We start from the raw sequence: 27,059 nt of genomic DNA on the forward strand, positions 1-27,059 counted from the left end.
TTCTGGTGGTGTGCTGGAAATCTTTGGCATTCCTTGGCTTGTAGATGCATCACTTGAATCCTTCATTATCACATGGCATCTTCCCGGTGTGTCTGTCTTCATATGGCCCTTTTCTTATAAGGACACCAGTCTACTGGAGTAGGGGCCCATCCTACTTCAATATGAACTCACCTTAAGTTAACTAATTACATCTGCAATGACCTTATTCCCAAATAAAGTCACATGCTAAAGTACTCGGGATTAGGATTTCAAAATATCTCTTTTGGGGAACACAATTAAACCCATAACTTTCAGGGATGGCCTTAAATTACAGTGGGGAAGAAAAACCTTCCCAATGGGCAGAACTTCAGGTGACACATCTGATCATCCACTCTGTGTAGAAAGATAAGGAAAAAGAACTAGCCCAAAGATCAGAAGAAACTCACAGGCAGTAGAATGGCCTGGCTGGCTGCGCAGGAACCTGGGAAGAAAAAAGTTGGGAAGATTGGAGACCAGGAATGTCTGAGGTGGAGCCATATGGATGGACATATGAGAATGAGTGAAACAGTTAAAATTTTTATAATGTCCACCAAAAAGGATGCACTAAACAACCAAATAGACAAAAGGGTTCAGCCAATTGATGTCAGCCAGCCCTTGTCAGTGGTCATCTCACTAGCATGATGGACACATGAATAAAGTACAACAGATGAAGGCTATACCCTAATAACATAGACTCCCACTTACCCAGGCCAATCTAGCTACTTCTACTTCTGAAAGTCCAATTTGCCAGCAACAGAGATCAATGCTGAGCCCCTGGTAGGGCATCATCACAACGGGACTCTTGCTGGTGATTTGACTACACTGGGCCCTTTTTGTCCCAGAAGATACAGCAGTTCATTCCCATGGGAATACCTATTCCAGATATGAGTGTGCATTTTCTGCCTCCTTGGCCTTAGTTGGAGTGCTTATGGAATACCTGATCCATAGGCATGGAATCTAATACAACATAGCATCCCAACCAGGGAACTCCCTTTACAACGAAAAGGTATGAGAGAGAGCTCATGACCATGGGATCCTCTTGCCATATCACACTGTACACCATCAGAAGCTGTCAGCCTGAAAGTGTCAGAATGGTCCACTGAAGGCACAGCTGAATTGCCAGCTTAGAGGCAACACTTTTCAAGGATGAGTTGCCATCTTTTAGGACACGCTCACTAGGGAAAACAGTAAGAGTCCCACTGAACTACAAGCTATGGCTGCCACATGAACATTTTGGGCTTTTTAAGCTCAGGGACCAGCAGGCAAGAAGAGGGGACACTATTTTGTGAAGAGTACTGGATGCTGATCAGCAGGATAAATAGGACTGCTGTTACAGAATGGGAGTAAGGAGGAACATAAGACAAACTTGAGGGACCCACTTGGGCACCTCTTGATACTCCTTTATGAAATGTTTACTGAGAAAGACAAACGCAGCAACCCCAGCCTGAGGAAAGTAGGATTACTAGGATCCTGGCCATCTCATGTTTGAGACTTCAAGAGGTGATAGCTAAAGGCAGAGGATTCAGAATGGATAGCAGAAGGAGAGATGAGAACCAGTTCTGGCCCCCAAGCCAACAGGGGTGATGGGAACTGTAGCTCATCCTACTGACTTTCCTCTTCTGAGTTTCCTCGCAGGGAGAGAGGCCCTCAGTGCTCCGGAGAAGCTGCTGCCTGCATGCTCAAAGTGGATCTGCATGTCACAAGGGGCGGACAGTGGCAGGCGTGGAGACGCATCACTCAAATATCCCTTGGAGAAAGACCTCACCACCTGGCAGTGAGGAGTTTTCTGGGCTGACAGCCTCCAGCTGTTAACCCTTTCAGGGTCTGCCTCACTTTTCAAGCTGAGATCACACATTTTTGGGGGCAGCCCCTAGCCAATGAGTGTGCATAGCAGGGGTACTAGGACCTGACCATTTCACACAATGCCAGATTCCTTCAATGGACAACCTTTATTCTGGAGCTCTCCACTGTGCTGGGAGAGTCTTTGTAACTTTGGCATCAACGTTCTGACCCTGCTCAGCCCTGTTTCCTCACTTTTCCTTTCACGGGTGTTGCTTCTCCAACAAACCTTTTGCGCTGTTAACTCTCACTGTCTGCCTCCCAGAGAAGCTAATCAGCAACAAGCCACAAGCCTATATTTTTTGTTTGTGAGCTACAAAACATAGGAGAATAACTTTTTAAAAACACAATATTTGAAACAAAGGCAAAAGTTGAAGCCATTTCTCAGAAATCAGATTTTATCTAGCAGAACACTTTAAACTTACATAAATTCATTTAATTCACAAGTATATGCTATTCACTTTGGGTCATAAAGTGAATGGGATAGTCATTTTACATGAAACAAATTTTGGCCTTTTATCCAACTTCACCTTCATAAAATTGAAAGAGTATCCTGTCAAGTAATAGATATTTCCATCTCCTATTTTTAAAAATAAATTGAAGAAGACAACTCCAAATCATACCAGAAAGTAGTTGACAGAGGATAAATTGGCTAGGCTGGTAGAATAAGAAAGGTTGAGGGCTTGTGTGGCTTTTACATTTAGTTCCAGATGTACCAGAGGATGAAAGCACACAAGAACCTTCCCCTAAATCACCCTAGACAGCCTCTCCATTTAAGCAAAAAAGACCACAGGGATCCCTACACATTCCAGGGAAGTCCAGGGAAGCCTTAAAGGAATTCCCAGAAGCTCATCATAGGTCTCTCAAGAAGATGGCAGTAGCCAACCAGCAGTTACCAGCTCTATCAGGGCTGCCACTTATTCCATCTATCTGCGTTTCAGATGCTGTGTCTCGGTAAAATAAGGCCATGATCCCAGGAGCAGTTTTAAGAGGGGCTAATTCATCACCTGAAAAGATAAGCCGTCTCAAAGCAGCATCTGATGATCTTACAAGCTCATCTAGGAGATGTTAAGCCTGAGGGATGACTCAGTTATAAGCACTAACTAGACCTCAATGTTCAACCTGTATTGCAAATAGTCAAGGTCTCTCTCTCCATCACCTGTGGAAATCAACTGAGCTTCTCACTACAAATAGAAATTCTCTGGAGCTTATGATGGGAGCCACCTCAGTAAATGCCATGGCCAGCCCCTGAGGAAAAGAATACTGTCTCGACAAAAGGACAAAAGCTAAACTACTCCCATCCCTTCTTTCCAACCTTTATAGCCTCCGCCTTGTGGCTACTATACCCAGCTAGCATGAATCTCAGTGGAGGAGAGATGAGAGATGATATTTACATGATAGTGAAGCTGAGACAGTTTTGAAGCAAAAATTGAGGGACCTAGGAGAAAGCAGAACCCACCCACCACCAACACCACCCCAGTAAATGTGGAAATGAGTGGCCTATAGCTGGCACAGCTTTAGGGGAAAAAAGTCTTAGCAAGGGAACAGGTACAAAGTAAGACAAAGGTAGAGAGAATAATTTGTGAAGCAGAGTTTATCACAGAATCGAGCCACAGTGGATGTGTCCAGCTTCATACCCCTCTTTGCCTGCTTAACTCCTACTTATCCTTTAAGAGAAAATTTAGCAGTGACGCCTTAAGAAGAGCTTTCCCTGTTCTTCGCATCCCCCAAATCTTAACTCAGCACTCCTTGTGTGATGCCACAGCACCCATCACAGCATATATTATCTTCTATTGTAATTGCCTTTTTAACTGAGATATAATTCCCATACCATAAAATTCAAACTTTTAAGGTGCACAATTCAATGGTTCTTAGTATATTTACAAAATTGTGCAATAAATATCAATATCTTTTTCACTCCAAAAGGAAAATTAGCAGTCATTCTCCATTTACCCTTCCTTCCAGCCCCTCGCAACCACAAGTCTATTTTCCGTCTCTAAGGATTTACCTATCTGGACACTTTATATAAATGAAACTATACAATATGTAGTCTTTTTGTCTGGCTTCTTTTGCTTAGCCTAATGTTTTCAAGATTTATCCACATTGTAGAGTGTAATAGTACTTCACTCCTCTTTATGACTGAATAATATTCCATTGGATCTATATACCACATATTTTTTGACCCATTCATCAGTTGATAGATATTTGAGTTGTTTTCATTTTATGGCTGCTATGAATAATGCTGCTGTGAAAATTGGTATGTAAGTGTTGAAGTGGACCTATGGTTTCAATTCCCTTGGATATATACCTAGGAGTGGAATTGCTGGGTCATATGGTAACTCTATGTTTAACTTTTTGAACAACTGCCAAACTGTTTTCCATTTTACATTCCCATTAGCAAGGTAATTGTTTGTCATTTATCTAGTTCTCAAATTTCTTAAAGGCAGGGAATAATTCTTACGTTCTATCATATCCCCAGCACCCGGCACAGTGCCTAATGCAGTATAGTTGTCTACAAGCATTTGTAAGGTGACTGACTGAATAAAAGCCAGAGATAGTTTTTTTTTTCCTGTGGAAATTAATAAAAGAAACCTTAACTAAACTGAGTCAGGAAGCCCTGTAGGGGGAGCTCCCACACCCTATCACATATTATCAATTGCACCAAACAGGAAGAGACAGAGGCTTGCATCTTCCACAGGAAGTAAAACTGCTTTACTACTGAAGGAAGATGTCTCTCCCCACCTGACAACAGCCCAGCCAGTGAGAAATGCTGCAGCTCAGCCAATGAGAAGCCCTTGCTGCCCTGAACTTTTATTTTCCCCCAATGGACTTTCCTTCATAACAACCCCTCCCTACTTCCCCTTTTTCTCTATGAAAGCCTCTCCCTTCCTTTCTTTTCTGGATTTACCTGTGGTTTGCCATAGCAAGCACATGCCAAATTGCAATTCTTTTGGCTATTCCCAAATAAACTCATTTTGAGATAAAATAACAGGCAAATTTGCCTTTTAAGTTGACATACCTTATGCCTTCTTCTTTTCAAAATACCTACCAAATACCCTTTCCTAATATTTTAAGTTTCACCTCTTCAGACTCTTTCCCCTATGAAACTATTCTAAGTAAGTGACACACTCTTACGTGCCAGCACTTCTTGAAATAGGTGCTCTCCGATTGTCAGAGCAAAGGATTGTGATCTACTTGGGGCTGCTCACCTGCACATTAGAGAAGTTAATGTAAAATAATCTGATGGTAGAATCCAGTGTTTCCAGTTGGTCCTAGTTGGCAGGCAGTCAGATGCTCATACCTATTTTCAAAGTGATCTTCCAGCAAATATAGGCACAGGACATATTTGGCTCCAGGACACTCTCTGCTGGCCCTGCTGCCAATAACACTACAATGAATCTGACAGAGAAAGGAGCAAAGTGACTCCCACATGGGGCAAGAGAAAACATATGGGGCCCATCCCATTACAAAGGCAGCCTGAGAAGATCTGCAGATGAAAGGGCATTCCAACTCTAGCATCTCAGGGTGGGGATTAGTCTCCCATGACTGGCACTTAAGTAGCCTGATGGCTTCCAGCTCTGACCAGTTAAAGAGACTATTTCATAGAGTAAATACCCACTTTGATCCTCAAACACGAAACGAGCATTGTACATGGATAGAATTTACACTTTAAATATGACCAACTCTTCGTGATATGAAATAGGATGTGTCGCTAATAAAACATGAATATACATTAACTCCTTATAAAATCTCACAAAAATCTCTCTACTTCTACTCCTAACTGATAAACATTTATTGATACCTACAGAAAGAGAAGACTCTCCTAATGTTTTATATAACACACATCACAATATACACATGTACTTTGCCTTATTTCAATTTTCTAAGAACAGAAGTCGAGTGTAACTGTGTTGAATACATTATTGAAGTTTTATATAAATTACCTGTGGTAAGCAGAATGCCCCCCACAAGGATACCCATGCCTTAATCCCGAGAACCTATGAATGTGTTACATTACATGGCAAAATGGACTTTGCAGATGTAATGAAGGTTGTAGACCTTAAAATAGGAAAATTATCCTGGATTAGCTAGATGGTCCCAGTGTGATCACATGTGCCCTTAAAAGGAGAGATCTTTCTCTGGTTGGAGTCAGGAAAGATGCTGCAGAAGAGGAAGTCAGAGAGATGTGCAGGGTGAGAGGATCTCAATCCACTCTTGCTGGAGAGGGACCAGATGGAAAGCATGAGAAGAAACGTGGGCAGCCTGTAGAAGCAAAGACCAGTCCCCAAATGACAGTTGACAAGGAAACGGGACCTCAATCACAAGGAACTTTGGCCGGCAACCTCAGATGAGTCTGGAAGCAGATTCACCCTCAGAACCTCCACACAAGAACTCAGTCCTGCCAGCTTCAGGATTTTGACCTTATAATAAGCTGAGTAGAGAACTCAGCGGAGCCCTGTACTTAGACTTCTGACCTACAGAACTACGAATAAATACGTTTGTGTTGTTTTAAGACACTAACTTTGTAGTAATGTGTTATGGCAGCAATAGAAAACTAATATATTACCAAATGTCAATATATTAAATTTCAATGTTCTATGGTTCTGAAACACGATAACCATTAGGACGATCGATTATAATCGGACAATCCCAGAACCAATTCATATTCCACCACTAAATGTTATTTTTTATGATAAATACACAGGAGAGGCCGGCCCGTTGGTGCAGTAGTTAAGTTTGCAGGTTCCGCTTCAGCGGCCCAGGATTTGCCAGTTCAGATCCCGCTTGTCAAGTCATGCTGTGGCAGGCGTCCCACATATAAAGTAGAGGAAGATGGGCACGGATGTTAGCTCAGGGCCAGTCTTCCTCAGCAAAAAGAGGAGGATTGACAGCAGATGTCAGCTCAGGGCTAATCTTCCTCAAAACAATAAAATATACACAGAAGATTTCTACTCGTAATTACTGAGGGGTTTTTTGATGTTATCTAATAATAATATAGCAATTTCTAAGTAATTATCCTCTCCACTTATAACTTTAGCATTCTTTTTTTTTCCCCTTGAGGAAGATTCACCCGAAGCTAACATCTGTGCCAATCTTCCTCTATTTTGTATGTGGGATGCCTCCACAGCATGGCTGATGAGTGGAGTGGGTCATGCCCAGGACCCAAACCCATGAACCTGGCCCACCGAAGCAGAGCACACAGAAATTTAACCACTCGGCAACAGGGCCAGCTCCAATAACTTTAGCATTCATTTTTAAAAAGTAAATAGATAGTTATTTTGTCAAGTCTTTTTCAAATTGTCTTAGTTTGAGACAGTTCACTTTAGGTATACATGTCTTTCATATGTTTAATATATTTTATTAGATTCATATTTTATATAAACATATATCAGTCATGTTAACAAAAGTCAGTGATTGTTAATAGAGTTGAATGAATCAATGCTTATAAAAATGTAAGAACATAAATGATGCCAAAGATTTACAGACCTCAAAAGTACAAAGAATTCTGAGGCAAAAGTCACTCATATTTTTAGTATATAAATACCTAAAGCCAATAATATTGAGATACTTTTTAACAGGAACTTATTGGTATGATGACCACATTTTGGTATTTACATTTCTTAAGCTAGTAGCTCAGAGTTGCATGGGTTACTTGCAAGTATATCACAATTGCTCCAGTTCCTGATCTGGACAATACAGACTTAAGATATTCCAAGTTCTACCTGCTCCAACCAGCGTTTCTAAATTATTATAACAATCCCAACAAAGTCGGATTTTTCCATAGACTCTATGCTATCATATAAAATCCAGATCTGGAACACAGACACTTACTTTTTCTGGGTTCTTTCAGCCAATCTTGCAATCTCTATAGCCGCCTTCCTCGCTTCAAAATCTTCCCTTTTCACCACCTCTCCAGTCCCTCGGTAGCCTAGCTCCACCAACTGGCGGGCCAGGCTTTCATCCTACAGGGAAAATCAATTGTTAGATCTGTGGATGAATGAAACACCCTATTTTATCCTACGTATACTGAATAATTGTTTCAAAAGAAAAAGCAACTTTATTATTCACAAATGAGACAAGATTTTCAGATATGAAAATTTAGAATTCTTTCTAACAATACTTTTATAAACATCTGATTTGTCATCCTTTTCCCATGGATGTAAGATGAAAAAAAAAAAAATAACATCAATCACTAAATCCTCTCTAAGGGACTGAAGGACAAGAGTCTGCTGTTTTTAATCAATTTATGAAAACAGCTGTAGATAATTAATAGAATATCTTTAAAACAATAAAACTAGAGACAATAGTACTTACACAAGAAAGACTTGAAAAACCAACTGCACAAAAAGAGAATTGGTTTGCTTTCAAGAAAGTTCAACATTTCAGACTCACCTCCTTGAAGTCAATTAAGTGATGACACAGAGCATTATAACTTCAAATACAAAAATAAAGAGCAGATGAATTTCCTATTTATGTAGAAAAATGTTGTTACATATAATGGTGGTACCAATAAAAACAGAAAAGTAGAAACCTAAGAAGATGACCACACAAAGCTCCAAAGTGAAAAAGAATTTCCCCACAATCTTTTAGACCCTTTATATTTCAGTTACTTTAAGAACTGTCTCACACATTTTTGTCACTTGCATGGCACATTCAAAAAAGAATAGTTTCCCCATAATTTTGAAAAGGTGTCATTTTACTTGAAGTTACTAATATAAAGACAAAAGCATTACATTAAAACATGTTTGCATTAATAATGGTCCTTATATTATCATCTTAATTAAATCCGAAATACAGAGAAAACGGCATGTATTTTATTGTTATACACCCTCACTTACACTACTGCTGAATGCAAAAACCATCTAACAGGATTAAATGGAAAAACTTAAGATGCAGGCTTAATAATCTATTCAACCTACAGTGGCTATTTTAAAGTTCAAACCAAAAACTTCAGATACTATCAATCTAGGAAACTTGCTACTTTCCTTTGCTAAACATTAAAAGCAAACATGAACCTGCATATCCACTGTAACAATGTGGATACATTTGCCAAGCTGACACCATGCAAACAGGCCTTGAGGGGGGCTATTTGCCTTCTTTCTGACTTGTTGCCCTGCTTACTATACTCGGCATCCCCAGCCTTTTTAGTCTGAACCACAAAACTGAGCCAATGCCTCCACCTAGTGGAATTAATATTTAATAGAAAGAGCAATGCAGGTTTTGGGTTTGACTTAGAAAAAGCTCGATGATTTGAGTGTAAATTTTCTTAAATGTATTATTGGCACTGAGCTTATGGGAAGAACTCTCAGCTGAGCTCTGTGAGACTGCGGGGTTCTGCTAGCAGAATATGAACTGCTTGTGGTCAAAAGAGTATTTCACATAATAAAGACCATTAAAAAGTTGGTGTATTCATTTTGTATACGGAATGAATTATGCATTCCTGTGTGCCTTACCTGGGCCACACAAAACCGTTTGGATACTTCTGCATTCAACTATACTAACATATATTGTGATAAATGACAAGATCTACTGAGAAAACAAGCAGCAAGTTGAAGCTGGTTGCCTCTCTTCCCATTACTACGCTCTAACTGCTGGAACCACGAGTCATCTCTCCACTTTAAATGTTCAGTTATCCTTAAAGAAATCATCTTTAAAGGAACTGAGAAATAAAATATTTTTTTCTTCACACACTTAGCATTTCTGGGGCTTTTTATTCCTTTGTGGAGACTCCAGTTTCCTACTGATACATGATTTTCCTTCTACCACCTAAATTTTAACATTTCTTGTAGTATAGGTCTGCTGACAACAAATTTTCTTGGCTTTTGTTTGACTGAAAATATATATATATATATATATATTTATTTCACTTTAATTTTTTTTTTTTTGAGGAAGATTAGCTCTGAGCTAACTACTGCCAATCCTCCTCTTTTTGCTGAGGAAGACTGGCCCTGACCTAACATCCGTGCCCACCTTCCTCTGCTTTATATGTGGGACGCCTACCACAGCACGGCTTGACAAGCGGTGCCATGTCTGCACCCGGGACACAAACCAGCGAACCCAGGCCACCAAAGGGGAACGTGCGCACTTAACCGCTGCACCCCCAGCCCGGCCCCATTCGCTTTAATTTTTAAAAGATATTTTTGGTGAGTGAGTGTTCCAGGTTGACTTTTTACCTTTCAGGTAAGGTAAAAATGTGCTAACCTTTTCCCCACAACCGACCATTCCCCACCACCGACCTGGCTGCACCCTTGGTGTGAAGTGCCTCCGCACTATTTCTCTGAGTAGGGGTCGGGGTGAGGCACAGACCAGGTTTGTGGTTCGCATGTCAGTTGCTGTGAGCCAGACTCCTTACTGATGAGTGTGGGACAAGGGGCACCCAGCATCTGGGGCACCCAGGTGGTTTTCATCCAAAAAAGAAAGAAGAGAAAGTCTACCCCTACTAGAATGCTTGACATTGCCCCCACAGGCTCGGTTAGCTTTTATTTGTGTTATCTGTTGTTACTGTGTTGTTTATTGCTAGAGAATAAAGTACTGTTGTAGCTCAATCTTAGATTTTTGTACTAAACTCATTGATCTGTTCTAATAGGGTCCCAGTTAATTTTCTTGCACTTTCATAATAGATAATCATACTGACTATAAATAACATTCTTGACTCCTTTTTCCAAAATTTATAACACTTTGCTTTCATTGTAGCATTGCTTTGGCCAGACTGCCAATAAAAAGTTAAAAGTACTAGCAAACATTTTTATCAGGTTTCTGATTCAAATGTTTAATCACTGAATATGAAGTTTGTGTGTGTTTCTGCTTCTCTGACTGAATCCTGAATGAATCACAATTAGTTACTGGCAACGGTTCCAGAGGAATAGAAATTTAAGGATGGTTCTCTGAATTGGTTCTGAGTTACCTGGAATTGGGTCTCTGATCTTATTAAAGGCATTAAAAGCCCTGTTTATAGTGGTAAAGAGTACCCCGTAGTCCGTGGAATGTAAAGGCAAAAGTTATTTAATTTATCACCTCTAGATACCTGCCATGAAGACAAGGCTTTGGGTAACCAAATGTTTGCTGCCGGAGGACATTTTAGTGGCAATAAGAAATATAACGGAGTGGGTTGTTTGTAAGCGTGCTGCAGGCCTGGGGGAAAGAAAATGAGGCGCCCAGGGCTCTGGGATTAGCCACCCACTTGGCAGCAGGTTCGTTACATAGGAAAGGGGGGATCACGAAAGGGGGAAATATTTGGTATAGTTTCATGATTTTTAAAAATTTTTTTTCATAAATGATATTATGCCATATATATGCAACTTTTCATATAATTATTATTTTTAGTGTTCATATGAGAATTGCCTGTTTGCTAAACTTGCTCATTTTTCTATTGGATTTTATCTATTTCTTATTGCTTTATAGGGCTTTATTCTAGCTAGAAAGTTCTTGTTGATTATATTTTGCAAATATTTATTCTCAGGCAGTTGATAGTCTTTTGACTTATTTATGATATATTTGTCAAACAGAACTTAAAATTTTTGGCAAGGAAATTACATATCAAACCTTAATAAAGCCATAGAAAAAATGCATCAATGCATTTACTAGAAAAAAGAAAGTCTGAAAATAAACAGCTAACCATTCAACTAAAGAAAGTAGAGAAAGAATAGCAAAATACATTTAAATAATATAGAAGGAAAGAATTAACGGAAACAACAGGAAAAATGAAAAAATAGATATTAAAATATACAGATCCAGTCAGCTTTGATTGCTTAATGAAAGCTAAGAGCTTATTCCTTAAAAAGACCAATAAAATAGATAACATTTGGCAAGACTGATGGTGGAAACAAAGAATACACAAACAATTTCAGAAATCAGAAAAGAGCTATAACAGCAGATAAAAGAAAACCATACACAAGTTTATAGTACATTTGAAACTCTATATGAAAATGTATGAAGCATTTGCTCAAGTTACAAATTGAGAAAAGACCGGTAGGTGGTTTTAGGAGTCCTTGATTTTCTCCAAAAAGTCTTTCTTTTGCATTCCCATTTGAATGTTAGGTTATCTAGTTCATTAGTCAGAGTCCAGACAAGAAATAGATGATACATTCAAATGGAATAATTGAAGGAAATTGAATGGCTGAGTTAATTTACAAAGGTATAGATAGGGTTAAGAGAAATCCAAGAGGGATAATGTAGCACCCTGCAGCTAGGAACAGAACTGAGCTATTAACAGCCATTAACTCATCCAAACGGAGGTGAGGGAAGGAAGCAGTTCATAGAACCAGGGGAGACAGCTCTAGGACAGTTGCCAGATCCTAAATTGTGGTTTGATGCAAGAAAATATCCATTGTTAACCTGCAGCCCAGTGTGGAAGGAGTCTGAAGAAAAAAATGCCCGACTTCTCTCTCCTCTGGCTTCTAATTTCTTGCTGCTGCCTCTTATTGGCTGAACCCAACTGGCTAAAGGGAAAGGGGGCCCTGTTGAAGCAGTCAACAGAAGTCAACCTCTTGGGGCACAGAGCACAGAGCAGGTTGGGGAACAGAAGGTAGATCTCAAGGGCCAAACAGAATATCTAATGCAGCCAGAATTCTAGATTCAAAATAAAATTTTCTAAGAAGTTTAAAGATATTACTCCATTTTCTTCTGGAATCACTAGTGGGAATGCAAAATTTAAGATCAAGCTGATTCTCATTTATATGTAAGTTGTTGACACTCTGAATTAGTTTTTTGATTGTAGTAAAATATACATAAAATTAGCATTTTAAATGTAAAGTCCAGTGGTATTAAGTAATTCATATTGTTGTGCAACCATCACCACCATCCATCACCAGAACTCTTTTCATCTTACAAAACTGAAACTCTGTACCAATTAAACAATAATTCCCCATTCTCCTTACTACCCAGATCCTGGCAATGACCATTCTACTTTGTGTCTCTGTGAATCTGACTACCCTTGGTACCTCATATAAGTGGAACGACACAGTATTTGTCTTTTCATGACTGGCTTATTTCACTTAACATAATGTCCTCAAGCTTCATCCATGTTGTAGCATGAGTTAGAATTTCCTTCCTTTTAAAGGCTGAATAATATTCTATTGTAGATATATACCACACTTTGTTTATGTTTTCATCCATCAATAAACACTTGGGTTGCTTCCACCTTTTGGCTACTGTGAATAATGCTGCTATGAATATGGGTATATAAATATCTGTTGAAGTCCCTGCTTTCAACTCTTTTGGCTATATATCCAGAAGTGGAATTGCTGGATCACATAGTAATTCTATTTTTAATTTTTTGAGGAGCTGCCATCCTGTTTCCACAATGGCTGCACCATTTTACATTCCCACCAATGGTGCAGTGTTCCAATTACTCCATCCTCACCAACGCTTGTTATTTTCTGTTTTTTTGACAATACCTATGCTAACAGGTATGAAGTGGTATGTCATTGTGGTTTTGATTTGCATTTCCCTGATGATTAGTGATGTTGAACATCTTTTTATGTGCTTATTGGCCATTTGTGTATGCTCTCTGGAGAAATGTCTATTCAAGTTCTTTGCTCAATTTTTAATCAGATTGTTTGCTTTCGTGTTGTTGAGTTGTAGGAGTTCTTTATATATTCTGGATATTAACTCCTTATTAGATATATAATTTGCAAACATTTTTTCCCATTCTACGAGTTGCTTTTACATGCTATTGATAGTGTCCTTTGATGCACAAAAGCTCTAAATTTTGATGTCGTCCAATTTGAATTATTTTTGAATTATTTGATTATCAGAGTTCTGAAATTCTACCACTATCTGCCAAGATGTGGCACTTTTTCATTCATCCTACTGGATAGTTGATGGGCACTTACAATCTTGTGCTTATCTCCAACACAGAGAAACTTTTTTATTACTCGACTGATTATTTTATCCCCTTCATTTTCTGTATAATTTCTTTCTGGAATGTCTATTAGATAGATATTGAGCCTCTTGGAATTATTCTTTCATATTTTCATTCACATAACTCTTTCTTATTTTCCTCATTTCTTTTTCACTACACTCTGGTTTAATTACATCAAATTTAACTTCCAGATCATTAATTTGTCCTTTAAAAGTGCCCATTCTATTAGTTTGCCTTTTTAAAAACATCATCAATTACGTTTTAATTTCCAAGGATTCTTTCCTGCTCTCTGATTGCCCCCTTTTCATACCAGTCCATTATTTTGCTTATAGATTTAACAGATACTAAATGTAACTAAGGTAGAAAATTGGAATGTATTTAAAATTCTCTCTGGGTTTTGAATGTTTTGTTTTGTTCTCCTTATTCATCTTGGGCCTTCTCTTTCATGCTATTGTGTTTCCTCAAACATCTGGGGATACATATTTATAAACAGAGGACTAGTTTAATTGGTATAGTCATTAGCGTGGATTCCCTCTGTAGTTGTACAGGTCTGGTTCCCTAACTAGACTCTCCTCTGAAGAGGTGAACTGTGGAAGTTATGTGTAAAAGAACAGAGCATGACAAAGTACGGACTCCACTTGAGGATATGCGGGCATGAAGAAGGAAGAAGGCTGGGATATATCCCACCTTCTCCAACCCAACTGCCAAAATAAGAAACACTCAGCATAATAAGTGTAACTCTTTCCAGATTTTCTTCTCCTTTTCAGCATCTATTCTGGACTTCTAGCACTGTTTAGTTACTTCAAGCTTAGTTCTGATTACGTCTTAGGCCCCTTCCCCCCTTCATCTGGACTTCTTGTTAGGCATGTATTTCACTCTGAAAGAGCAGTTCTCTTGTTTATCCTTGGGTTAAACATTGCAGGTGTGTATGCTGGAGATAGGGTACACCTCTGGCCTAGTTATGTAGAATTAACTTCTTCAATCAATTATAGATTCTCTCTTGCTCTTTGTATTACTGCTGACTCTGACTTTTCTCTAAACCAGTTTTACCTTTCCAATACTGTTCTTTATTCATTTTGGGCTATAGTTTTCTCTATCTTGTTAAGTTGATAATATCTGCTTTATAACTTACCAGAAATACGCACAATTTCTGGTCCCCTAGAGTAGCATCCTTTCTTGTTTCCTACTGTTATTATTGATGGACAGACAGATGATGGATAGGTACAAAGCAAGGGAGGAAGATTGATTGATTATACCCAGGGCTCTACAAGCCTGCAGTGTCTACTTCAGTTTTAGCCATAATCTTCTCTTTCTTAATATACTAAAAAGGCTTCACAAAAAATTCTTCCTGCTTCTAGCTGTATACCAATACAATCCATCCTCCCAGTGAAAAACTGAAGGATTAAACTAGAAGGTATCCATTGGATTTAGTGACACATCCCTCATTTGTCACCATAGCAAGGACAATTTCTATTGAATGACGAAGATGGGGGCCAGCTTGCAGTAGGTTGAAAAGTGGAAGATGATGAAATGAAGACAGCATTTTATGATTCATTCAAGAAGAATATCTGTAAAAGGACAAAAAGAAAGAAATGATGGGGCAAAAGGATGTACAAAAGATCTGTATAACGAAAATGAACTTCTAAAGGACCACCTTAAGAAAACAATGGATTCAATGAAGCAACTTAAAAAGAATAGGGATATCAATGTAGAGAGACATTAAAATGTCTCCAAGATTTAATGTTAATTTTTTTAAGTTACAGAAAACTATAGATATTGCCTAAATTTTATGTAGAAAATACCAATGAAGAATAATATATATATTTACATATAATGAAAATATTCATATATAATAAAATATAATTTTTTGAAGACTACGCATATGTATGCAAGAAGAGGAAGAATATTGGGGTGAACTTCAGCCCTTGATGCTGCAATGTGGCTCAGACCCACAACAAATACTTATCATCTCCTACCTCCACCATCCATTTTAGACTCCCCTCACCCTCAACTAACACCTCTGCTGGTGGTGGTAGCATATCCAGTTGTGTGAACCAGATTCTCATTCCTGAAGGGTCTAAACCAACTGAGAAAGAAAGTATCAAGAGGCATCTAAGTGAATCACCAGAATTCTGAACACATTCCTTCACGATCGATTTTGTAAGCCCTAACTTTTCCTGATGATCACGGTCAAATTATTCTTGCCAAGACGGTGACTCTCTCCATGCCTTCCAATTCCTAGACAAGGAGCCTGAAGATTGCAGGCAATAGTTGTAACTTATAATTTAATGGGACTCTCACTGAGTCACCTAACGGAAGTGTTCTCCCATTTGGTACCAGGACAATTAACCCAGCAGAGCCCACAGTGATGAAAGAAAGTACAAATTCCCCAAGTCGGTCATTGGGAATGACAGTAAGATGCTTCAACCTCTTAGTTCCCAGACCAGGGGAACAAAACTCAACGCAAAGGTCTTTGATTCAAAGTATACACTGCATCGTGGAGGATGGCACCCCATTCTCTCAAATTATCATTCCAAATCAGCACTTCAGTTATGCTTTCAGCAATGCATTCCAATGATCTATCTGCTGGCAGCTCTGAATGTTTCAGAAAGTATTACGAGAAGTGAACCACATGGTCAGGTCCTTACTCCCATAGCTCCTTTGTTATAAATTAGGTCCCTAGTCTGACACAATGTTAAATGGGACCCTGTGTCTGTGGATCAAATATTCCATAAGCCACTATCTATAGATTCAATGCAATCTCTATCAAGATTCCAAAGGCATTTTTTAAAGAAGTAAAAAAAAAATCCTAAAATTTATATGGAACCACAAAAGACACCAAATAGCCAAAGCAATCCTGAGAAAGAATAACAAAGCAAGAGGCATCACACTTCCTGATTTTAAGCTATATTATAAAGCTATTGTAATCAAAACAGTATGCTACTGGCACAAAAACAGACATATAGACCAATGGAACAGAATTGAATGCCCAGGAATAAACCCATGCATATACAGTCAACTAACATTTGACAAGGGAGCCAAGAATACTCAATACAGAAAAGACAGTCTCTTCAATAAACAGTACTGGGAAAATTGGATATTCACATGTAAAAGAATGAAACTAGAACCCTATCAAAATTAACTCAAAATGGATTAAAGATTTAAATGACACCATAAAACTCCTAGAAGAAACACAGGAACAAAGCTCATTGACATGAGTCTTGGTAATGATTTTTTGGATACGACACCTAAAGCATAAGCAACAAAATCAAAAATAAGCAAATGGGACTAAATCAAACTAAAAAGCTTCTGCACAGCAAAAGAAATGATCAACAAAATGAAAAAACCTACAGAATGCAAAAAAAATTTGCAAATCATATATCTGATAAGGGTTAATATCCAAAATACATAAAGAACTCACACAACTCAATAGCAGAAATACGAATAATCCAATTCTAAAACAGGCAAGGGACCTGAATAGACATTTTTCCAAAGCAGATATTCAAATGGCCAACAGATACATAAAAAGGTGCTCAATATCACTAATCATTAGGGAAATGCAAATCAAAACCACAATGAGATATCATCACATGCCTGTTAGTATGGCTATCATCAAAAAGACAAGAGTAACAGATGCTGGTGAGGATGTAGAGAAAAAGGAACTCTTGTGCACAGCTGGTGGGATTGTAAACTGGTACAGCCACCATGGAAATCAGTATGGAGGTTGCTCAAAAAATCAAAAATAGAACTACCATATGATCCAGCAATTCCACTTCTGGAAATATATCCAAAGGAAGCAAAAACACTATATTGAAGAAATATCTGGACCCCCGTGTTCCATTGCAGCACTATTTACAACAGCCAAGACATGCAAACAACCTAAGTGTCCATGGATGGATGAATGGATAATGAAAAGTGGTGTATATATACACAGTGAGATACCATCCCACCATAAAAAATGAAATCCTGCCATTTGTGACAACATGGATAGACCTTATCCTAAGTGAAATAAGTCAGACAGAGAAACACAAATACTGTATTATCTCACTTGCATGTGGAATCTAAACACAAAACAAACTCATAGATAAAGAGATCAAATTTGTGGTTACCAGAAGCAAGAGGGTGGGGGAACTGGATGAAGGTGATCAAAAGGTACGAACTTCCAGCTATAAGATAAATAAGTACTGGGGGATGTAACGTACAACCTGATGACTATAGTTAACACTGCTGTATGGTATATTTGAAAGTTGCCAAGAGAGTAAATCCTGAAAGTTCTCATCACAAGGAAAAAATATTTTTTTCTCATATCTATATGAGATAATGGATGTTAACTAAACTTATTGTGCTAATCATTTTGCAATATATAACAAGTTATTATGCTCTACACCTTAAACTTATGCAGTGCTATATGTCAATTATATCTCAATAAAACTGAAAGAAAAAAACATTCCATAAGCCCTTAGATAGTGGAGCTGGCTTATGACTATAGGCAGAAAGTGTAACCCCATTACTACCATATGTGTTTATGCCTATCAGATTGAATTGCTGGCTCCTCCAAAGTGGAAGAGGCCCAGTGTGGTCAATTTGACACCAACTGGTTGGTTACCTTAAGAAATGGTGCTACATCACAGGCATTGGACTTAGTTGCTGACAGGTTGGACATTCAGAGGTAGCAACCGCTAGATCAGCCTTGGCAAATGGGAGCCTATGCTATTAGACCCATGCATAGCCTCCATCTGTGTGATTGTAGTCACTTCATCCATGTGCCCATTCTGCCAGCACTAAGGTGGCCAATAAAAGAGGCTGGCTGACAGCACCTGGCCATATCATTTTGTCTACTTGGTTATTTAGTACCTCTTCTATGTAGATGCTCTCTGGTAGGCAGATTGTGACCATTCCCATATGTTCATCCACATTTGCCTCTGGTATTTACCCCTGCCTATGTGTCCTATATAGTCAAACTGCGGGCCACTTCTCTGTTCAAAGTAGACGACTCCTGAAAGGATGTGCCTTACCACAGTCTCTGCAGACTTCACCTAGGTGAGGCTGTAGTGCAGCTGCTGTCCATTTTCAGCCTGCATTCACATACCACCTGGCTCATTTATATACCAAACTTGGACTTTTCCCTCCTCTATTAGCCACTTATAAGAGAGTCTCTGTATAGCCATATATGTGAGCTGAGAGAAAGGTGCACATCCAATAGCAGTAGAAAACCTGGGATCCAGGCTCTGGCTTATGCAGCTGGCACACCTACTTTATTCTCATTCATGCTCTGTACCAGTGTAGTGCTTCCATCTGATGATGACTTGTTACTGGGCCTGCCCAACCTTATGACTTGGCGGATCTGAAAGAACTCAGTTCACCGTGGGGAGTTCCCAATGCATGGTACCTTGGTGATTCCATGGCCAGCTGCTCTATTTCTTGCCCGGCCTCACAGTATGCCAGGAACTGTTTCTTAATGGATGTATAATTCTCCTCTGCATATAGCATGGACTTGCACCTGGCCCCTCCTGACCTCTTGCTGTGAGATAGCTTTTGGCTGTGATACGTCACCTTACTTTAATGCTGATGCTAGGTTGTGTCCTTTTCCTGAAATAAACTATAGATTGATACGCATTGTCATTTTGGGTCCTGTGAGTCTTTTAGCAATTAAACACTGCTTAATTGTCACTGTTAAGGCTAAAACCTAGAAAGTTGAATATCCAGAACAGATTAATTAGCTGGTTATTTACTGATAAACTATCAACAATGCTGCTGAGGTTTTTCAACAAAACTACCACCTCAATTACTATATCATTCAATTTAAAAGATTTCTCTTACAGTTAGTTTAGTCAGCCAGTCGCTTTTTAAAAACTTGCTCATTGTAAAATAAAACAGATATAGAAACCTACGCAAAACAAATGTAAAAAACAGAGCTTAGTCAGTTATAAGATAAACGCTTGTAACCACCACTCCAGTCAAGAAATAAAACTTTGCTAGGCATCTCAGAAGCTTCTCCATGTGCTCCTTCCTAATCACCACCACCTTTATCTTGCCCTAAAAGTAGCCACTCTCTTGACTTTTATAGTAATCACTTCCTTGCGCTTCTTTATAGGTTTGTCAGCCAAGTGTGCATCCCTAGATGCCAGTTGAGTCTTGCCTACTTTTCAAAATTTCACATGGCTTCTAAGTTTCTCTTAATTTGCATCCTCCCCCTCCATCCCTTTCCTATCCAATGAAGAACCTGTGCAGTCTGATCTGTAGTTCCCCACTATCAGGTTTCGCTGACTGCATGTGCATGGTGCAGTGCAATAGGTTCCTCTCTCTTCTGTGTGTCCTGCAAATTAGCGGCTGCATACAGAGGCTGGAACTGATTCAGGTTTGAGGTCTTTAGAAAGCCTGTTAGTGGTGTTTTGTTCTTTCACGCACCCATGTCTAGTTTTCTCCCTTTTTTGTGACATTAGTAGCTGTGAAAGCTCAATGTTACCAATCCTTACACTGATGTTGTCTTAGCCATTTTGGTTGTCTAAAGCTCATTCTCTAACACATTAATTAGGAAGGACCCAAGAGAAAACTGAGTGTTTGCATATTGATAACAATTTGTGCCCTTTATGTTTGAAAGTCAGATGAGATGGATATAAAACCCTTGGCTCACATTTTCTTCCCTTGAGTATCTTAAAAAAGTGATTCCAGTTTGTTCTGGCATAAAGCATTGTTAAAAAGTATAATAATAATTTCATTTGTTTTACCTTATAAGCCACTTGCTGTTTATGCCTCGATGTCCAAATGTTTTGTCTTTTTCTTTAAAGTTCATATAATTTTACTAAATACATCTTGGTATTGGTCACACCAGGTTTAAATTCTCAAGTGCAGAGTGTGGTCTTCAATAAGTAGTTTCGAATCCTTTTTGTTATTTCAAGAAGGTTTTCTTGAATTATTCGTTTTTAGGATTTGTTCTGTTCTCTTGCTCTGATTTACTTCTTCAGGGACTCCTATTATGTGTATGCTGCACATGCTTTCTATCTGCAATAATTGCTAATTTTGCCTGACTCCTTTATCTCTTTTTTTTCTTTAATTTTCCTCCTTTTTACCTTCTATTCCTTCAAGATACTATCTACTATGTTTATCCATTGCTGTGTTCCTTCTAGTTCAGCTTTTATTTCTAAAGAGTTCCTTTTGTTCCTAATTCTCTCCTGAATTCTGTCACATCATTTCTGAACTCTTTTATGTGTATACCATTTTTCTTAATGTCTTTTACTTTGTATTCAAAAAAAAGATTACAGTTCTGTAAGAGACTGTAGGAATACTATTCTGTTCCTCATTTTCTTTTTTTGTGCATGTGCTCTTTTTTTATTGAGGTAACATTGGTTTATAACATTATAAACGTTTCATTTATCTTTATAAACGTTTCAATCTATCTTTATATTTTGATTTCTGTGTAGATTACCTCATGTTCACCACCCAAAGACTACCTATAATCTATCACCATAGACATGTGCCCAGACACCCCTTTTGCCCTCCTCCCTCCCCAATTCCCCTCGGGTAACCACCAATCTAATCTCTGTGTCTATGTGTTTGTTTGTTATTGTTATTGTTGCTTTTACCTTCTACTTATGAGTGAGATCATACAGTATTTGACTTTCTCCATCTGACTTATTTCACTTAGCATAATACCCTCAAGTTCCATCCATGTCATCTCAAATTGCAAGATTTCATCTTTTTTATAGCTGAGTAGTATTCCATTGTGTATACATACCACAGCTCCTTTATCCATTCGTTCCTTGATAGGCACTTAAGTTGTTTCCAAGTCTTGGCTATTGTGAGTAATGCCACAGTGAACATAGGGCTGCATGTATCTTTATGCATTTGTGTTTTTATGTTCTTTGGATAAATACCCAGCAGTAGGACAATTGAATCATATGGTAGATCTAGTCTTAATTTTTTTTTTTAAAGATTGGCACCTGAGCTAACAACTGTTGCCAATCTTATTTTTTTTCTCCCCAAATCCCCCCAGTACATAGTTGTATATTTTTTCAGTTGTGGGTCCTTCTAGTTGTGGCATGTGGGACGTTGGCTCAACATCACCTGATGAATGGTGCCATGTCCACACCCAGGATCCGAACTAGTAAAACCCTGGGCCGCTGAAGCAGAGAGAGCAAACTTACCCACTTGGTCACAGGGTCTGCCCTGTATTCTTAATTTTTTGAGGAATCTCCATACTGTTTTCCATAGAGGCTGCACAGTTTGCATTCTCACCAGCAGTGTATGAGAGATCCCTTTTCTCCAATCTTCTCCAACACACATTTCTTGTCTTGTTAATTATAGTCATTCTGATGGGCATAAGGTGATATCTCATTATAGTTTTGATTTGCATTTCTCTAATAATCAGTGATGTTGAACATCTTTTCATGTGCCTGTTGGCCATCTGTATATCTTCTTTGGAAAAATATCTGTTCAGATCTTTTGCCCACTTTTTAATTGGGTTGTCTGTTTTTTTGTTGTTTAGATGTATGAGTTCTTTATATATTTTGGATAATAACCCCTTATCAGATATATGGTTTGCAAATATCATTTCCTAATTGTTAGGTTGTCTTTTCCCTTTGTTGATGATTTCCTTTGCTGTGCAGAAGCTTTTTAGTTTGATGTAGTCTCATTTGTTTATTTTTCCTTTTGTTTCCCTTGCCTGGTCAGGCACGGTATTTGAAAATATGCTGCTAATACCAATGTTCAAGAGCATACTGCCTATGTTTTCTTCTAGAACTTTTATGGTTTCAGGTCTTACATTCAAATCTTTAATCTATTTTGAGTTAATTTTTGTGTATGCTGTAAGATAACAGTTTACTTTCATTCTTTTGCATGTAGCTGTCCAGTTTTCCTAACACCATTTATTGAAGAGATTTTCCTTTCTCCATTGTATGTTCTTGGCTCCCCTGTCCAAAATTAGCTGTCCATAGATGTGTGGGTCTCATCTCTTTTTTCTTATAATAACCTAGAATGCTCAATACTTTTCTATAGCTCATTTTTGGTTTTCCTGAATCTTAGAAGAAACTGTGGCTCACAGAACTTCCCTCTTATTTTGTTTCCATATAATGTTCAAAACTTTGGCAGTTGTTTTCTGCAATTTCTTCTTTTATAATTTTTTTTTTACTCCCTCACTTTTATCTGACCCTTCTGTTTCAAATTTTGTCTCAATTGTCCCTATCCTACTCAATATTGATTCCACTCCTAATGGCATCTCTGTCAAGCACTGCCCAAAAGTGAGCTACGGAAGGTAGCTTCAAGAGTTCACAGCAGCTACATTGCTCCAGCTCCGTCAGACCTCACCTGGGAACCTTCATACACACCTACTAATTAGTGGCCAAAACTCCTCCCAGTTTCAGTTGCTGTTCTCAAATTGGACTACTCCACTTCCAGTGAATACCTGTTGACTATTTTGCAGTTTCTTGTTTTGGGGTTCTTTAGATGCTTCATTGTTTTCTTTGCTTTTCTCCTGCATGGATGCTGATACCTTCCAGGTGTTGTGGCTATGGAAGGTTTCTCCCCATCTGCTTTTATGCTGGGGTTCTTAGGAATAACTCTCACCTAGTTTTGTGCAAATGTTGTCAGGGGTTTTTGGTCTTGCTATCCAGCTGCTCTTGGCTTCTGGATCATCCTATTCTCTGTACTTCCTCCTACCTTTCTGACCCCCTTCTCATTCTCCTTTGTGAGCACCACCTCCATGTCCATGCCGTAAGTAACGGTAGTTCTCCAGCATTTTGTGTTAAGGTCCCCGTCTTGTCTCACTCTACACATTCTCCTCGGGAATTTTCCCTCTTCCATTCTTGTCTCCTCCCAGCACTAGCTTTTGAAATCAATATAAATAAAAATTGAATGGAACATACTGTAAATACATACAATATATATTTGGGGGATTGTCTGAGACACTGAGGATGATATTAGGCTCAAAGCATTTTAGTTTCATCATTATATGATAAAGATTCAGAAGCATCATGGGCGTGGTATTCTTGGTTCAGTTTTACTCTCTGATCCTCAGATTTCATGTTCACGAGGAAACTAGATATTTTTACTTAGGAAGAAGTACTTCTGTGAACCTACTAAGGAAAAAATATAGGACTCCTCTTAAGCAGAGAGCAACTAATTTATGCCAATTATTTTTCTATTGAATAAACAAAGAGTATAGCTGATACTGAAGTACGTGAACTAAGATATTCATAGGGAACAGTATTTACTCTGTACCTCAATGCAATAAATAATGGAATAATACAAAGGTTGGCTATTAGCTGGCTTGTTGTATAAACATGGTAAATTATTTTAAGGATTTCTCCTAGAATCTCACTTAATCAATGTCTGCCAAATAATTTTAAGATTATATCCAAAAGATTTAATTTGTACAATTTATTTCTATTTTCCAAATAATGAGAAGATAACCTCTGAATAAAACTTCCACATGGCTAATCTCTGTAAACAATACAGCCATGATTAGGATCCATTAGTTAAGCAAATTTTTAAATAATTCTAAAAACACCCCTTGATTCCTTATCTGGGAAAAGAAATTCAGTGGGACTTTCACTTCACTAGCGGTCACAGGCAGCCTCCGAAATGAAGGGACTGTGTTTACTTCACATGGAAGAATTAACAAGAAAAAAAATCTGGAATATCACAGTGCAAAAATTTTCCCAAAACTTTCCAAGTATTTTTATATTGATGTTGGGGATTGGTTTAATTAGGTAAAATGATACTAACTCCTAGAACAAATATTGTTATCTGGGCTAGCAGAGACAAATCTAATTGATTCTGTCATGAATTTCTTTTAATGGTTTCTAGCTGTCTAGTAAAATGAGCAAAGCACGAGGGACACAGAATGAAGGGCCTCTTTTCTCCTCCTTAACCACCTTACCCCTCTCCAGCTCACCAAACAGTTAACTAGTGTCAGTCTTCATTTTTTTCTCCTACTTCCCTTCCTTTCTAATCAGGTATCACATAAAAAGCAATGCAGTTATTATATTCATACACTACTTTTATACTTATAGTGGTCTGAGATATTAAATGATAATATAGAGGTCAGGGTCATGGCAGGCAAACTCAAAAGAGATGATTTTAAAAATGTAAAAGAACAATTTACAAAGATATGGGCAGGATGAATGGAAACCAACAGGAGATGGTGAAGCATCCTTGGGCAAGCAAGAGTGGGAAGTCATTAACACCATTTAGGTCTGAAAGGAGACAGGAGAGGCAACAGCCCCTAGAACAGGAAGTGCCGCCGGCACCTGGAGAAAGAATGCTACAGCTGATGGAATGAGAAGTTGGCCAAACCTAAGGAATGAAGCCACTTCCAAACCACAACCAGTAGGAAGATGACAGGGAATTAATTCTCTAATTACACTCTTTCAGCCCTCTGACCTCCCATGGGCTGAAACAAACCGAAAGCCAAAAGAGCCTGGCTAATGACCACAGAGGACAGCTTCCAAGGGCACAGAGAAGGGTGGAGAAGGGTAGAGAATGAATCCAGCAAAGATAAGATGGCCATTTTGTGTATGAATCATTAGTACTAATTTTTATTGAAATTAATTGAAAACTTTTGGCAGTAGAATATACTACACGATAAAAGAGTACCTGGAAGATAATAAATACTTGCTGAATATATAAAACTTAGACTGGACTGTAAGCACTATACTAAAGTTCGGTGACTAAGAGCAAGTCTAGAACTGATTCTTACTTACATTCCTAGCAATTAAGGCAACATCCACTACAGTAGGCTTGGTGAAGGTGTATTAATTAAATAGATAGATGAATATATGGATGCATGGATGGACAGATGGATGTATAGATGACTCAAAATTTTACAGCCATAAGGAACTCTGAAAGTAATCTAGTCCAGCCCCTTCATTTTGCAGATGAAGAAATGGAGTTTCAAATTGGTTAAAAGTGCACTAATACAGAATTAGAACCCGAATCTCGTGACTCTAGGCTCTTCTAACTATAATAGGCTGTCAATTACTGATGACCAAAAAAGAAAGAGCAGGAATCACAAAGCATGATCCATGATGCATGACACATGCTTACCATACCAGCCATACCACTGAACCAATTCTACTCCCCAGCTCCCTAACCCATCCTCCCATCACACACACACACACACACCTTTAAGAACCTGGTGTGGGTGAGGAGGCCGAAATATGGGATGGTTGTCGGGTGGAAGACAGTAGCCAATCCCCTCACGCCCAATTTTGCTGTATGGCAGGCTTTTTTTTTTACTATCAACCTTAGTTGTGATTAACTCGATAAATTTGAGACAGGAATATGCCTGCACAACGACCTGTACAGCATACCCGTAATCAAAGGGCTTTCTGAATCAACTACCGTGGAGTGGAAGTTTTTAGACCCAAATGCCCAAGATAACACTATCCCTTGCCCTGGAAGGATACTGTCTTCTTCTTTAACACAAATTGGCAAAGGAAGAAGCAACAGGGCGTCAGACCTGAATCACACCTCACACTCGAAGAGTCTCAGCAGGCCTTGGACGCCAGCCACCGTCCTCTTAAGATAACGACATGGGAAAGGGACACAGGCTGGGAGCGACAGGTGTGGCTGAGATACAGAAACCCGAGGCTCCCCCCGGTGCGCGTGCGCGCGCGGGTGTCTGCGCCAGGAGACAGGAGGGGCGCCAATCTGGGCGCGCTGAGCGGCGCGGGGCAGCAGGGCGGGCGCGTCACAGCCGCCGCTGCGTGGGCGCCGCGGGCGGGAAACGCTGGGCCTGAGGTCTGCGCGGCCCGCCGCCGGGGGCGAAGACTGCGCGATGCTGGGGCTCGGAAGGGTCCGAGGGACGGGAAGGCGGTGGCCACTCCTCGGCGGCGCCGCCCTTACCTCCAGGTAGTACAAGTCCACGGTAGTAATCTGGGAGTCGAGGAAGTCTTCGTAGGTGTTGAACTGAGTGACTATGTTGTCCACGGCCGTCGAGCCCTCTTCCGGATCCATCGCAGTTGCCCTGCCCGCAGCGTCCCTAGCGACAGGAGGCGAGGCGGGGGCGGGGCCGGGGGCGTGGCCGAGGGGGCGGGAGGTTGCACCCAGCTCGTTCCTTCCAGTCAGTTGGGAACCGGTGCTGAGCAGTGGCCGTTCGCCCCGCCCCACGTTTTGTGACTGAGTTTCAGGCTTCCGTCGTCGCAAATTACCCGCTCCAGGTTCAGGTCTGACGCCGTGCACTGACTCAGACTTCGGTGAAGTGCCGAGCCACAGGAGGGATGCAAATGGCAATCCAAAATTAAAAATGTTGAGACTGCCAGGATATGTGGATATCTAGATCAGCGCTGCCAAGCTCGTTCTAAAACAATCTTATGCAGGACAAAAATAGTTGTCAGGTAAC

General features: G+C 39.4%; 1 protein-coding gene across 7 annotated transcripts in view; it reads right to left on the reverse strand.

Moving 5' to 3' along the window:
- The window catches only part of CFAP299 (cilia and flagella associated protein 299), a 562,838-nt gene extending 536,010 nt beyond the window's left edge, over nt 1-26,828 (reverse strand). The window contains exons 1-2 of one of the 7 annotated variants that reach the window (XM_001492815.4): nt 26,564-26,828; nt 7,690-7,820 (exon numbers count right to left, since the gene is read on the reverse strand). In XM_001492815.4, coding sequence (XP_001492865.1) covers nt 7,690-7,820; nt 26,564-26,674 — 242 coding nt within the window. In that variant the 5' untranslated portion in view covers nt 26,675-26,828. The remainder of the gene's footprint in view (nt 1-7,689; nt 7,821-26,563) is intronic. The other 6 variants (XM_070262328.1, XM_070262327.1, XM_070262326.1 and 3 more) reach the window with 6 other exon arrangements.
- Nucleotides 26,829-27,059: the final 231 nt, after the last annotated feature.

The sequence above is a fragment of the Equus caballus genome, chromosome 3 (genome assembly GCF_041296265.1).
Source record: "Equus caballus isolate H_3958 breed thoroughbred chromosome 3, TB-T2T, whole genome shotgun sequence".
NCBI lineage: Eukaryota > Metazoa > Chordata > Mammalia > Perissodactyla > Equidae > Equus > Equus caballus.